Source organism: Neophocaena asiaeorientalis, unplaced genomic scaffold, assembly GCF_003031525.2.
Source record: "Neophocaena asiaeorientalis asiaeorientalis breed wild unplaced genomic scaffold, Neophocaena_asiaeorientalis_V1.1 scaffold182, whole genome shotgun sequence".
Classification (NCBI taxonomy): Eukaryota; Metazoa; Chordata; class Mammalia; order Artiodactyla; family Phocoenidae; genus Neophocaena; species Neophocaena asiaeorientalis.
In genome coordinates, this window is record NW_020174648.1 from 6860831 (window position 1) to 6875185 (window position 14355).

At 36.6% G+C, this 14355-nt stretch overlaps 1 protein-coding gene across 1 annotated transcript in view; it reads left to right on the forward strand.

Annotated features, from left to right (window-relative positions):
* Positions 1-14355, forward strand: part of SLC9C2 (solute carrier family 9 member C2 (putative)) — a gene marked incomplete at its 3' end in the record, with an annotated part of 73227 nt that continues 58872 nt past the window's right edge. The window contains exons 1-5 of the mRNA XM_024758779.1: positions 1-136; positions 2041-2141; positions 3554-3682; positions 7427-7592; positions 13692-13808. Of these exons, the coding sequence (XP_024614547.1) occupies positions 1-136; positions 2041-2141; positions 3554-3682; positions 7427-7592; positions 13692-13808 (649 nt within the window). The remainder of the gene's footprint in view (positions 137-2040; positions 2142-3553; positions 3683-7426; positions 7593-13691; positions 13809-14355) is intronic.

The following is a 14355-nucleotide window of genomic DNA, read 5'->3' on the forward strand; positions in this document are numbered from 1 at the left end:
ATGGCAAAAGCAAACGTGTCCTTCTGGGTGCAAAAAGAAGGTAACCAGCCTGATTTACTCTGTGGACGGTCAGCTGACTACATGCCAACAAAGGAGTATTTCCCAATTCTTGTATGTTCCACTGTTGTTTTGGGAGGTAGGTGGTTGTTTTTTTTTTTGGTACGCAGGCCTCTCACTGTTGTGGCCTCTCCCGTTGCGGAGCACAGGCTCCGGACGCGCAGGCTCAGCGGCCAGGGCTCACGGGCCCAGCCGCTCCACGGCATGTGGGATCCTCCCGGACCAGGGCACGAACCCGTGTCCCCTGCATCGGCAGGTGGACTCTCAACCACTGCGCCACCAGGGAAGCCCCAAGGTGGTTGTTTTTATACCTCATCTCTCCTCTGCCCTCTGAACCTTTCTTAGTGCAGAATGTAATCACAACTATAACAAAAGCAGGGGGCCAGTGAAATTATAAGATGTTACTGAATGCTATTAGTCTTGTTTCATTTATTTGTAAGTATCACCTATACTGTGCTCCTTCATTCAGTGACATTTGCTGAGCACAGCAGTGTGGAGAATAAGATAGTCCTTAAGCTCAAGGAGACCTCTTGTGGGGGAGACAGGCAGACAGATAATTACAATGCAGTGTCGTTAGTATAACTATAAAGGTATGGTCCAGAATCTCTGGTAACAAGGGAGAGGGAGAGCCTCACACTGCTTGGCTGCTTGATGGCCTGCCAGGCCTAACGTGACCAAAATATCTGGAATGAGAGGAGGGCAAATGGGGCAAATAGAACTCAGATATATGGATTACAACTTGTTTGGTTAACATCATCAATTTTGTCCATTCTAGTATAGCTTTTATGTGATTTTTCTTTAGGGAAGATGCACCACCCACCCACCCCCTAGTGGGGAATTAGGAAAAGCTTCACCTGTAAGGTCTCTTAAGCAATGGTTAAGAATTCGATAGGTATGGTGAATGATACTCATGCAGATAAAATAACGTATTAAAAAACACAGATGTGTTATTCCATAATTCAGTGCTAGCAATTAGAGAAAATTTTCTAGTCCCCTTAAAAGTTTTTTTATTTGGGAAAAATGTCAGCTGCTTTAAAATCCTTTCTGGAACTAGGAAGACTATAAAGAAACAAACAACGAAGCAAATACATATGAAGAACTTCAATTTTACTCATTTCAGGGAATGAAATTGCTTTCTCTGGGGTCTTTAAAACACTCATTAGTGACCTTGGTCCCTTTTGGTACTAGAAGGTGCTGTTGACCATGTATTTCGCTAGCTTTGGATCCTTTATGATTACATAGAGACAAGTGCTCCAGCAGTAAAGGGCATGACAGAAGTAGTTTGAGAAGCATTTCTTTGGCTAGCCTTATGCATAAGAAGTATTCAAAAAATATTTACTGATGTGTCATGACCTCTGGCTGGAAGGAAGGAAATGCAGACTCTGAGATGCCAATGAGTCTTGCCTTTAGGCATAAATTAATTGGATTATAGTCGATATATTGCCTCAGGAGGTGATGAGCTGAATAATCTTAGAGTAGGGAGTTTTAAGGCAAGAAAATACATATAAATAGGATAGCTAGTGTCTTTTCACACTTGCTGGTGAAGGCAGTTTTCCCTATGGTTAGATCTCAGTTAAAAGTATTTCTTTTAAGAAAACTATAGAATATATGTTACTGTAGCTTAGGAGGAGTAATGATTAATATAAGGCATACTTTATAGGTATGAAATTTGGTTTTTCATAATTTCTCATCATCAGATCCATAGGCAAGATACCCATACAGTGATCCTAACGTGCCACTGGGTGGGCAAATGGGAGGTTGTTGGAACTTCAGTATTTTCCAAATTCACCTATGAGTGATGCCTCATTATGTGTGTCTTATACTAAGAGACAGCATTTCTAACAGCTGTCAGTTGTTTATTCATGATGATATGACATTCAGAGGAAGTTTAAAATCAAATACCTAGAGAGAGGTAATATTAAATTGTTTTTAAACCATACCTTATGTCCAAATAACACATACATGTATTTTTTTTTTTTTTAGGACTTCTGAGGGCATTTTTAAAGAATTCTGAAGTCATTGTCTTGACGATTCTTTCTCTTGTTGGATTTTTGATAGGACAACTGGCCTACAATTTTGTTGAGGTGACGTACATACGAAAACTTAGAGAATAGATTAAAGAACAAAGACCAAAAACAAGGTCAACTCCCATCCCCATCCCTGAATGAGTGGAATTATTATTTCTTTTATGTGACGAGCTACTGAGAAAAATTTATCTGGTGTTAAATTTTTGAAAATGGAAAACCATCCAAGAAAGGAAACAAATTAGAGAGACTTAAAGCAGTAATTTGGAAGTGAGTAAAATGTGATTGCGTTCTTGGGTTCTTCGTCACCTGCCTTTGGTCCTTACTCTTGTTTCCTTCCCCTGTACATACACTGGACTCTCTCCTGCTATTGTCTTCAGCACCGTCGGAGACTCTAGTTACAAAAGGCAACAGTTACTGTCATGATGAAGCAAGGTTACTATTTTCTAACTACCAGATTAAATGCAAAGCGTGCATCATATGAAACATAGATCCAAGAAAAACTTCATTAATTTAATTTATTGACATGATTTCAAATGTATAGCTGTGTGATCAACAACAATTTGTCTCCACTCATTCTTTTATTTAAAAAGAAGTGGAGACAATGCTTGTACCTATTTAGGATTGTAAAAGCCTCTTGTTATTCTTCTGAAACACCACACAACTAACATCTTTTTAGTGTTAACTATGTGCCAGGCTCCCTTTTAAGTTCTTTGTTTTCTTTTTAATAAATTTATTAACTTATTATTAACTCTTGAGTTAATTCATTCATCCTCACAGCAACCCAGTGGAAGTAGGTACTCTGTTCCCATTTTACTGATGAGGAAACTGAGGCACAGAGATGTTAAGCAATGAAGATTAAACTATTAATTGGGCCAAAGACTTTTTAGGAGGGAATATTTATAGCACTTCAGTCATTGTTGTTGTTAGTGTTTTCCATTCATCTGTGTATAACCTTCATGATTTATGTCCTATATACACGATCTGTACTATTATCTAGGTATTATTTTTCTCTACTTGACTCACTGAAAGATTTTAAAATCCTAAGCAAATATCTGTGAAATCACAAGTATCCATGCACAGTTCTTTTTTTCCTCTTACGCAAATTAAAATAATTATCTAACAGTCAAATAAAAAATACCTATCTGTGAACCACCTAAAATCACCTCAGGGATCACCGATGGTGAAGTACGACTTTTGAAAATACTGATTACTTACCACAAGCAATGTTTGTGTAGCCTAAACTCACACACGTTTCTGGTGAGTAGAGGACTATGCATTTAACTCAGGTGGATGGTTAGTTAGATCAGGAAATCTACCACAAGACCCCCAGGACTAGCCTTGTAGATAATCTCTCATTAGTTGCAAATTGGAATATTATAAAATTTATATTGATTGACAGAGCATCAACTTAATTTCTAATACTTCAGAATGGTAGCAAACTAATTTCTTGTTTGCCTTTGTTACTTTAGATGCACCAAGTTGTCTACCCTCTTCTAAGAACACCAAGTTTTTCAATTTATTGTTATTTTTCACCTTTAATTATATTTATGGCTGCTTTGAATGTGGACTTCTATATACTCAAGAATGTGTTTTGGCAGGTAAGAACACATTTTAAGACAAATTATGGTCCATTCTTGCTTATTCATGTTGACAGAGAATCTGACTCTCTATGAAGAAGATTAATAATGCATAAATCTCACATTTTTAGTTGTTTTATCCCCTTCATTCTGCAAAACCACTAATTAAAGAGAGTTGAGGGGAGGGAGAAGGAATGAATATTTGCTGAGTGACCACTGTGACTAGGCACTGAGTTATTATCTCCATTTCACATATAAGCAGAGTGTAGTTCAGAGGTCACAAGGCTGATAAACGGCAGAACCTGGATCCTAATCCCACCTCTGACTTCATCTCAGCTGTCTATCTGTAGATTTGTACATTTTCACTGCTCTGGTTGTTTTATTTATGCATTCTCTCTCTCTTTCTTTTCTTAATCATGCTTGCCAGATTATTTTATTTTTCTTTTCAAAATGTTTTATTTTCTTTGATTTTATTCTGTACTTTTCTAACATCTTGAGCTAGGTATTAGTTGATTGACTTTTAGCTTTTTTATTTTTGCATTTTGTACATTTAAGGTTTTAAGTTTTCCTGTAACAACTCTTTTATATTAACCTCAAATGTTTAGATTTTAGTGTTTTCATTTTTATCCCTCCTACTTAAATTTTATTATACTTTTTTCTTTGACCTGTTAATTATTTAAAAGTCATTTTTAAATGTCCAAATACGGCTTCTAAATGATCATTTCTCTTGTCACATTGTGATCAGAGAATGTGTTTTGTATATCAACTCTTTGATTTTTGTTGAAGTATGGTTATTTTCCTAATTTTTTCCTCATTATTTAGTTACCCTTTTGTCCCAAATAATGCCTTTGTCATAAGTCAATTTCATCTGGTATTATTATAGTTATACTAGCTTTCTTTTGGTTAGTATTTGTGTGCTAAAAATTTTCCATTCTTTTATTTTCAAGATTTTGATGTCCTTATGCTTAGATGTCTTTTTGATAATATACAGTTGGACTTTGTTATTTTATCCAGGTTGAGAATCTCTGATGGGCTTTTTTTGGATTTTGGGGGTAATATTTGTTGTGATTAAAAATAGATTTAGAAGGGAAAAAGATTTTAGTAGATTTGAAACACCAAGGAAGATATGTAAATGTCTTGGAAAGATGCTCAACATCTTTTTTTTTTTTTTTTAACATCTTTATTGGAGTATAATTGCTTTACAATGGTGTGTTAGTTTCTGCTTTATAACAAAGTGAATCAGTTATACACATACATATGTTCCCATATCTCTTCCCTTTGCATCTCCCTCCCTCCCACCCTCCCTATCCCACCCCTCTAGGTGGTCACAAAGCACTGAGCTGATCTCCCCGTGCTATGCAGCTGCTTCCCACTAGCTATCTATTTTACGTTTTGGTATATGTCCATGCCACTCTCTCACTTCGTCACAGCTTTCCCTTCCCCCTTCCCATATCCTCAAGTCTGTGCTCTAGTAGGTCTGTGTCTTTATTCCTGTCTTACCCCTAGCTTCTTCATGATATTTTTTTTCTTAAATTCCATATATATGTGTTAGCATACAGTATTTGTCTTTCTCTTTCTGACTTACTTCACTCTGTATGACAGACTCTAGGTCCATCCACCTCATTACAAATAGCTCAATTTTGTTTCTTTTTATGGCTGAGTAATATTCCATTGTATATATGTGCCACATCTTCTTTATCCATTCATCCGATGATGGACACTTCGGTTGTTTCCACCTCCTGGCTATTGTAAATAGAGCTGCAATGAACATTTTGGTACATGACTGTTTTTGAATTATGGTTTTCTCAGGGTATATGCCCAGTAGTGGGATTGCTGGGTCATATGGTAGTTCTATTTGTAGTTTTTTTAAGGAACCTCCATACTGTTCTCCATAGTGGCTGTACCAATTCACATTCCCACCAGCAGTGCAAGAGTGTTCCCTTTTCTCCACACCCTCTCCAGCATTTATTGTTCCTAGATTTTTTGATGATGGCCATTCTGACTGGTGTGAGTTGATATTTCATTGTAGTTTTGATTTGCATTTCTCTAATGATTAATGATGTTGAGCATTCTTTCATGTGTTTATTGGCAGTCTGTATATCTTCTTTGGAGAAATGTCTATTTAGGTCTTCTGCCCATATTTGGATTGGGTTGTTTGTTTTTTTGTTATTGGATGCTCAACATCTTAAATGTTATTAGGGAAATATAAATTAAAACCATACTGAGATACCACTGGCATTCCTATTAGAATGGCAGCAGCAGCAATAACAAACCTGATTAGTACCAAGTGGTGGTAAGAATGCAGAGAACCTAGAACTCTCGTACACTGCTGCTGAGATTGCACAATGGTACAGTCACTTTGGGAAACAGTCTGGGAGTTTCTTATAAAGTTAAATATACACTTGCCTTATGACCCAGCAATTCCACTCTTATGTATTTATCCAAGAGAAATGAAAACTTAATTTCTACTCAACCTCTGTGTGAATCTTTATGGCAGCTTTATTCATAATCTCAAAAGTCTGGGGAATTCCCTGGCAGTCCAGTGGTTAGGGCTCAGCGCTTCCACTGCAGAGGGCGTGGATTTGATCCCTGGTTGGGAAACTAAGATCCTGCAAGCTGTGCAGCACAGCCAAAAAAAGAAAAAGAAAAAAAAAAATCACAAAAGTCTGGAAACAGCTCAAATGTTATTCAGCCAGTGATGAATAAAGAAATTGTGGCACATCTTACAATGGAATACTATTGATAGGCACAATATGGAAGACTTTCAAATGCATTACGCTAAGACTCGACCAGACTTGAAAGGGTACATACTGTATAATTCCATTCATCCATTCATAGACCTTCCTTCTAGCAAAGGCAAAACTATAGCTTTGGAAAACAGATCATTGGTTGCCAGGGAGTGGGAATGAGGGAAGAAATTGACTACAAAGGGACAGCATGAAGAAATTTTTTTGGGTGATGGATCTGCTTTGTTTTTTCATTGTGGTCATGTTTACATGACTGTATGCATTTGTCAAAACTCATATAACTATACATCAGAAGAGTGAATTTTACTGTATGTAAATTAAAGATAAATTTTTAAAAATCAATTGATTCAGTTTTCTTTATCCTTTTTGTTCCTTCTGCTTGTTTAAAAGTTTTGCATTCTGTTGCTGTATTTAAGGCAGGCATTGCTGATTGCCTATTCCTTTCTTTCTCACTAACAGAGTGACTTACTGTATTTTGTGTAGAATGGTAGTGGGCCCAGTGTAAAATAGTGCTACGTTTCCCAGCATCCCTGACAGATGTGGTAGTGTTAGAAAACCGCTGGGCAATGAAATGTATACAAAAGTTTGCTGACCATGGCTTCTTCCAGAAAGCACTTAATAAGGGAGCCAAATCAGCTGGCGTGTGCTTTTTGCCCACTGTTTTACCTTTTTTTCTGCCTGGAGCCCTGCAGATCATCACTTCAGAAACACCAGGAAATGTTTTACACAGAAGCAAGAAAAATTTGCATTCCATTTTAGAACATTTTGATGTGGAGAACTGTGAAGCTGGAATAGCAGCAAGAAAGATGGGTGAATTGGTCTTTTCATAGTCAGGTAGTATTTCGTTTGTTTGGAAGGGATGGTTTCTTTGAGGCAGGTAAACTAGAATACCTTTTACATTTATCTTCCCGAGTAACTGTATAAAATATATAACAAGATCTGATTCTTACAAGAGTAAATGCAGTCATACCATGTTTAGGTGTTAAATCTAATACTGTGTTATGAATTCATTTCACAGGTTGTGTTAACCGGATTAATTAGCTTCTCTACGGCATTCATCGTAATTGGATATGTGGTTCTGAAATCCAATAAAGATTCATGGGATTTGCAATCTTGCCTCTTCTTTAGCATGACCCTTGGCATGACAGATCCTGTTCATTCTGTGAATTCACTGAAAACTATTGGTATGTCAGATTTATTTCTCTCTCTTATTTTGAAGATATGAGGATAAATTATTTCCTTTTGATATTATTTTTCTTGCACGAATTGTGTATCCAGCAGAGTAGATATTTGTGCTTTTTTCTCTTGGAGATGAGCATTGATTAAAGTATGCAAAGTGGATAAGGCAACCTGGGATCTGGGATGAATAATCTCAAATAATTTTTTTCAAGAGAAAATGTTATCTTTCTAGAAGGTGATAAAAGTAAGCATTCTTCCATTCCATTGAGTTTTAAGCCACAAGGTAGAGATTCATCTCTACCTCTAATGGCACTTTTCTGAGGCCTAGGTACCTCTTGTTAGAACTGCCTTTATTTTGGAGCAGCTAACCTTGGGCATGTGGGAGAGAGAGTTGTAGTTTATTTAAAAGAAATGGGGTGAAAGTATAGTCTGGCAAATATGATATTCAATAAAACTTTATTCCCAAGAGGGTTAGGGGTTCTCATTACTTCCCATCTTATTTGGTAAAAGGTAATTGCACTCTGAAATATCCTGTTTTATTAACACAGCAGTAAAAACATAAAATGGTTAGATGCTATGATTTCTGTTTTTGACTCAGAAATATTTAACCAATTTTAAGGTTTCAGTTATATTTAGTGGAAAAACGTTGCCTTACAACTGGGGCGGGACAACCCACCAGAGAGGTGATAGTCCCATTTTTACACCCATTTATACTTACAGTTGAGAAAACATGAGGTATTGACACTTTTGCTGGTGATATTCTAAATTGTGCCAGCTATTTCTCAGAGTCTGATCCTGTCCTCTTTCTCTCTTTTTTTCCCCATAAGTATAGTTTTTTTCTATCTTTTCTTCATCCCTTTTTCTCTTTTAGCCATTTGTATTTGCCACTTGTTTTATTTACCTCGTTACCTTCCTGCTCCCTTTTGTGCAATCTCTTGAGTGTAAGAGGCTCTAATAGACTATAAACTTTATTTATTGCTGTTTCCATATTCAAAAATTTTTTCAGAAAAGGAGTAGAAGTCTTCGATTTCTTTAAAAGAAAACTAGTAAAGGTATTTGACTTAGTTGATATTTTCTTTATGTCAATAATACTAAGGTGGTGCATGTTCTGGATTCAGTGACATACTTACCTAGTGACATCTTTACCTTTGTGTGAATTAGATAAAAAATGATCCTTTCTATCTAATTGTCCTAATACATTACTTTTTTAAGGAAAAATATGTTTTGCCATATGTCTAAAATTACCATAATAATATACAAAACTGCAGTTCCTACAGTGTGACTGGTGTTTCATTTGATGTGGCACCCTTGTGCACTATAAAACCTGCACAAGCTAAGTCTGAGGTGGCCTGACCCACTGAAAAAAGTAGTGGATGTTCACATGCAAGTTAAAAGGAACTTGTCTATTCATTACCTATTTTAAAAGAATGCACAGGGCTCAAGCAATTTTTACTTTAAAACAATTCTGGAATGGGAGCTTGTAAAGGAATAAACTACAAAGTTTTAGTATGACCTCAATTAAGTAAAAGGAATTATATGCTTTGAAAAAGACTTCAACATTCAAATGGTTTTATCTGGGTTGTGGAATTACAGATGATTTTTATTTCATTCTTTACTTTTCCAAATTTTACAGTGAATTAGTGAATATAAGTTAGTTCACATTAAGCCAATAAAAAATGTGGGGAGTAATTCTTATGGTGTTTTACTGTTAAAAATAACTATACATCAAATTCAAAACTTCATACAACAAACGTTATGCTTTACTTGCTCCTGGTTGACTCACTGAATCTGAGGGAAGAATTAAAGTGTTTCTTGACCAGCTAAATCAGATGGGCTAATAATAATCTTCAAACCTGTGTAACGAGTATTTTGTGTCTTCTGTCATAGTCAAAGTTAGTAACAAGTAGTAGTATAAGATGATTATAACTTACCTTGCCTTTTATTTTCTTCGCTTTCTTTATTGGCTACAATAATGAAGCACAAAGAACAGAAATAAACAGCCTGAATATTGATCCACAATCAGGCACTGAGTTATCAGAAATTCTATATTATCCTGGTATTTATCCTATCTTTCAGGAGAGTTTTTGTAAAGATAAATAGAATCTGAATATTCTGATGTTTCATATACTCAGATCAAACACTGGAAAGCAGAGATTTACTTTCTTTTCAGCTACACAGAGTATCTTAAGAATAGTAATAATGAGAACCCCCAGCTATACATTTTAAATTGTTATGTGTTTCAAAGACACCAAAGGAAAAAAGTAGAATCTTAATCAGATTCAGTTCTGCTTGGATTAAAAAAAATAGTGTCATTTAATGTGATCAGTTTGGATTTTGATGCAACAGAATATATTAAACAGCTGCTTTAAAAAACCATGTAGTTTTATAATTCTTTCTATATCAATTTGTGGTTAAATTAGTGTGTCACATGTTCTTAAATTTGGGTTTATGCTCTTAAGTAAAAGAAGTCCAGGGCTGGCCCGCAGCTCCATGAACTCATCAGGAACACTGGTTCCCTCTATATAACTCCTAGAGTTAAGATGGAGTAGCAGGGACTAGATTTACCTTTCTGCCTGAACCAACTAAAAAACTAGGCAGAATATATGAAAAAGAAAAACAGTTCTCAGATAGTGTACATCAGGCCGTGCAGGACAGTGATCCCCAAGAAAGGAAAAAAAGAGCTGCATTCTTGATTGCCTTTGCCGCAGCTTGTTACCTGGAGAGAGTTTCCAGGTCTTCATGTAGGGAAAGGTAACCTAGGTGGAGCCTGGTGGTTTCTTTGAGTAGGGGAGATCCAGAGTTGGGTGTCCAGGAAGGCCAAAGCAGTTAAGAGTTCATGGGGCGAATTACTGCACAAATGAAAGCTGTACTGAAGAAGGAATTCTGAGAGCTGCAGAGACGCCCACTTGAGTCTTTGGGTGACTACTCATTAGTGCATGCATGTGAAGAAACTTCCCAAGTCTGGGTAGAAAAATACTAAAAGGAGCAGAGGGAAAAATCCCTTATGTTTACCACAGCCAGCATGGAAAACCATCATAATTCATAGGACATCAGGTAGAGGACTCAGAATGTTATTGCCTCAGTAGAATGGAAAATTAACCTTCGACTAAAGGCTTCTCTGGCACTACCTAACAAATCTAAAAAGCAAGCCTCAAAAGGGTCAAATTGTTTCCAAGTAACAACTGCATTCCAGAACAAAGTTCAAGAATATTTATAAGAATACAGAAAAATACAGAACTTAATTAGGTAAAACATACAGCACGTAATTAGGTAAAACATACAGTTCTGTCATCTGTAATAAAAACTTGGGAGGCATGCAAAGAAGCCAGAAAATATGACCCATAGAGAGTATAAAAATAATAAGTAGAAACAGACCTAGCAATGCTACAGATGATAGAATCATTAGACAAATATATTAAAACAGTTGTTGTGGGCTTCCCTGGTGGCGCAGTGGTTGAGAGTCCGCCTGCCGATGCAGGGGACGCGGGTTCGTGCCCCGGTCCGGGAAGATCCCACATGCCGCGGAGCGGCTGGGCCCGTGAGCCATGGCCGCTGAGCCTGCGCATCCGGAGCCTGTGCTCCGCAACAGGAGAGGCCACAACAGTGAGAGGCCCACGTACCGCAAAGAAACAAACAAACAGTTGTTGTAACTATATTCCATTGGTTCAAAAAATTAGAAGAAAGATTGAGTATGGGGTATGATTGCTCCCATCAGCTTATGAGAGCCAGTTGTTAAATAATTAGGAATTTTGCATGCTAGTGGTTAAACCTTTGGTAGCTTTGAATTAGTTATTGTGGGAGTGTTTGCACATGAAGTTGGCAAATGCTACAAATCAGGCCTTTTATAATTTTGGAAAGCTGGTTTATCAGCACACCACTGGACATGGTAGATATAAAAGAGACCTAAATCAGACTTCTAGAGATGAAACCCACAATGTCTGAGATGAAAAATACACTGGATGGAATTAACATCAGATGAGACATAGCATAAGAAAGGACTAGTGAACTTGAAGATGTAGCAATAGAAACTATCCAAGATGAAGCACAGACAGAACAAGACTAAAAAAAAAAAAAAACTAAATAAATAAACAGAACATTAGTGAGCTGTGGGACAACTTCAGTGCCTTAATATACAATTCGTTAAAGAGAGGGGAGAGAGAGAGAGGGAGGAACAAAAAATATTTGAAGAAATAATGGGTGAAAATTTTCTAAATTTTGTGAAAACTGTAAAGCCACAGATTCAGGAAGCTCAACAAACCTCCAGCCAAAGAAACACAAAGAAAACTACACCATGGCACATAAAAATCAAATTCCTAAAAACCAGTGGTAAAGAGAAAATTTAAAAGGCAGTCAGAGAAAAAAGATACATTATTTACAGAGAAACAAAAATAATAATCGTAACAGACTTCTCTTCAGAAATATTGCAAGGCAAAAGATGGTGGGCAATATTTTTAAAGTCCTAAAAGAAAAATACTGCCAGCTTAGAATTCTCAGTGAAAATATCTTTCAAAAGTAAAGGAGAAAAAAAGACTTAAACGTATAAAAGCTGAAAGAATTTATCACCAACAGACCTACACTACAAAAAATGTTAAAGGAAGTCCTTCAGGCTGAAACAAAATGGAATCAGATGGAAAATTTCATTTACGCAAAAGAATGAAAAATACCGTAATTGTAAACAGATGGGAAAATATGACTTTTTCTTATTTTTAATCTCTTTAAAAGATAATATTTAAAACAAAATGACAGCAGTCTATTGTGGGGTTTATTTATCTGCTCCTCCCCTTTGTGTATGGCTTCCATCCTCAGGATCACAAGTTGGCTACTAAAGTTCTAGCCATCACCCCATATTTCAGGCAGGAAAAGGAAGAAGAGCAAGGGTCAGAAAGATGCTGCAAGTCTCCTCTCCCTCCAAGAAATTTCCCAAAAGTTCCACTCAGTAACTTCCACTTATGTCTCAGTGGCCACTCTTAGAAGCCCAGGAGTTGGGGAAAAATTGTCACTTATCTGAGCACATTGCCACCCTGAATAAAACCAGTTTTGTTACCAAGAACAGAGGATAGATACTGGATGGGCAGGTACCAATCACTATCACCCTACTTATAAATTGTATAACACTAGGCAATTAATTTGATTATATTTTCCATTAAACTAAACTGTTAATGAATGTTAAGTGCCAATAAGATTTTGTGCTTAATTTTTAAATACCAGCTTAATTGAGATGTAACCCACATATCATAAAATTCACCCTTTTAAATTGTACAATTCAGTGGTCTTTAATATATTTACAGAGTTATGGAACCATCATCACTGTCTAATTTTAGAACATTTTCATCAGCCTCAAAAGAAATCTCATACCTATTAGCAGTCATTCATCCCCATTCCCGCATTCCCAAGTTCCTGGCAACAAATAATCTATTTTCTGTCTATGGATTTGCCTATTCTGGACATTTCATATAAATCAAACCATACAATATGTGATTTTTGTGTCTCGCTTCTTTCACTTTGTATAATGTTTTCAAGGTTCATCCATGTTGTAACATGTATCAGTCAGTACTTCATTCCTTTTTGTGGCTGAGTAATATTCCATTGTAGGGATAGATTACATATGTTTATCCATTTATCAGCCGAAGGACTATGTGTTGTTTCCACTTTTTGACTGTTATGAAAATGCTGCTATGAACATTCATGTACAAATTTTCGTGTGGACATATATTTTCAGTTCTCTTGGGTATATGTCTAGGAGTAGAATTACTAGCTCATATTTTGTACTTATTTCTAAAATGTGATTCTTTTGGAGTCTAACGATTCATATTTATTCAAGCTAAATGTAGTGACCTGAGAAGTGTTTTGTCTCATTGCAAAGGTCTATCATGCTTTGAGGCAATAGACACTTCAAGAAGTGCTATTGCCATGTTCCTTTGCCACTGGAGATATAGAAGGAATAATGGAAAAATTAAAAAATGATCGTGATTGTCATATGGACCCATCCCATTATGGTCTCCTTTTTTTCTAGCATATTCCTTCTCTTCTATTTTTGTGTTTCCTGTGGAAGAGCATCATTTTCATGCATTATATTAAATTATATTTTATATTTCCCTTTCCAGGCATTTCTAAAATGTATACTGATATCATTAGAGGAGAATCAATGATTATCTGTGGCTTCACATCCATTGTTTTTGGAGTTTTTCGGAGCAACATACTTAGCATTTCCAATTTTAGGGGTAAGAGCGTTATTTTCTCTGTATATTTTCTAAAATCATTCTATATGGTACATTTCAATTCATACTGAAATTAAAATATATTCAAGATGTCTTAACTTTACTGCTTTCCCTATACTTTACTCATGGACCAATTAAAATAGTATATCAGGTAACAAGAAAATAATTACCATCTATGTGTTTTCTCAGAGATTATGGGGGAAAAATTGTTAAAGAAATGATTTCATCTCCCCCAGTATGCATGCGCACACACACACACACACACACACACACACACACACACACACACAATTGTGTTCATCTAGCTTAGATTTACTTCTTTCCTAGACCAATCTGGATCTCAATGAGTGCATGTTAAGAACTGGCTTGGGGGCTTCCCTGGTGGCACAGTGGTTGAGAGTCCGCCTGCTGATGCAGGGCACACGGGTTCGTGCCCCGGTCCGGGAAGATCCCACATGCCGCGGAGCCTGCGCGTCCGGGGCCTGTGCTCCACAACGGGAGAGGCCACAACAGTGAGAGGCCCGCGTACTGCAAAAAATAAAAAAAAAAA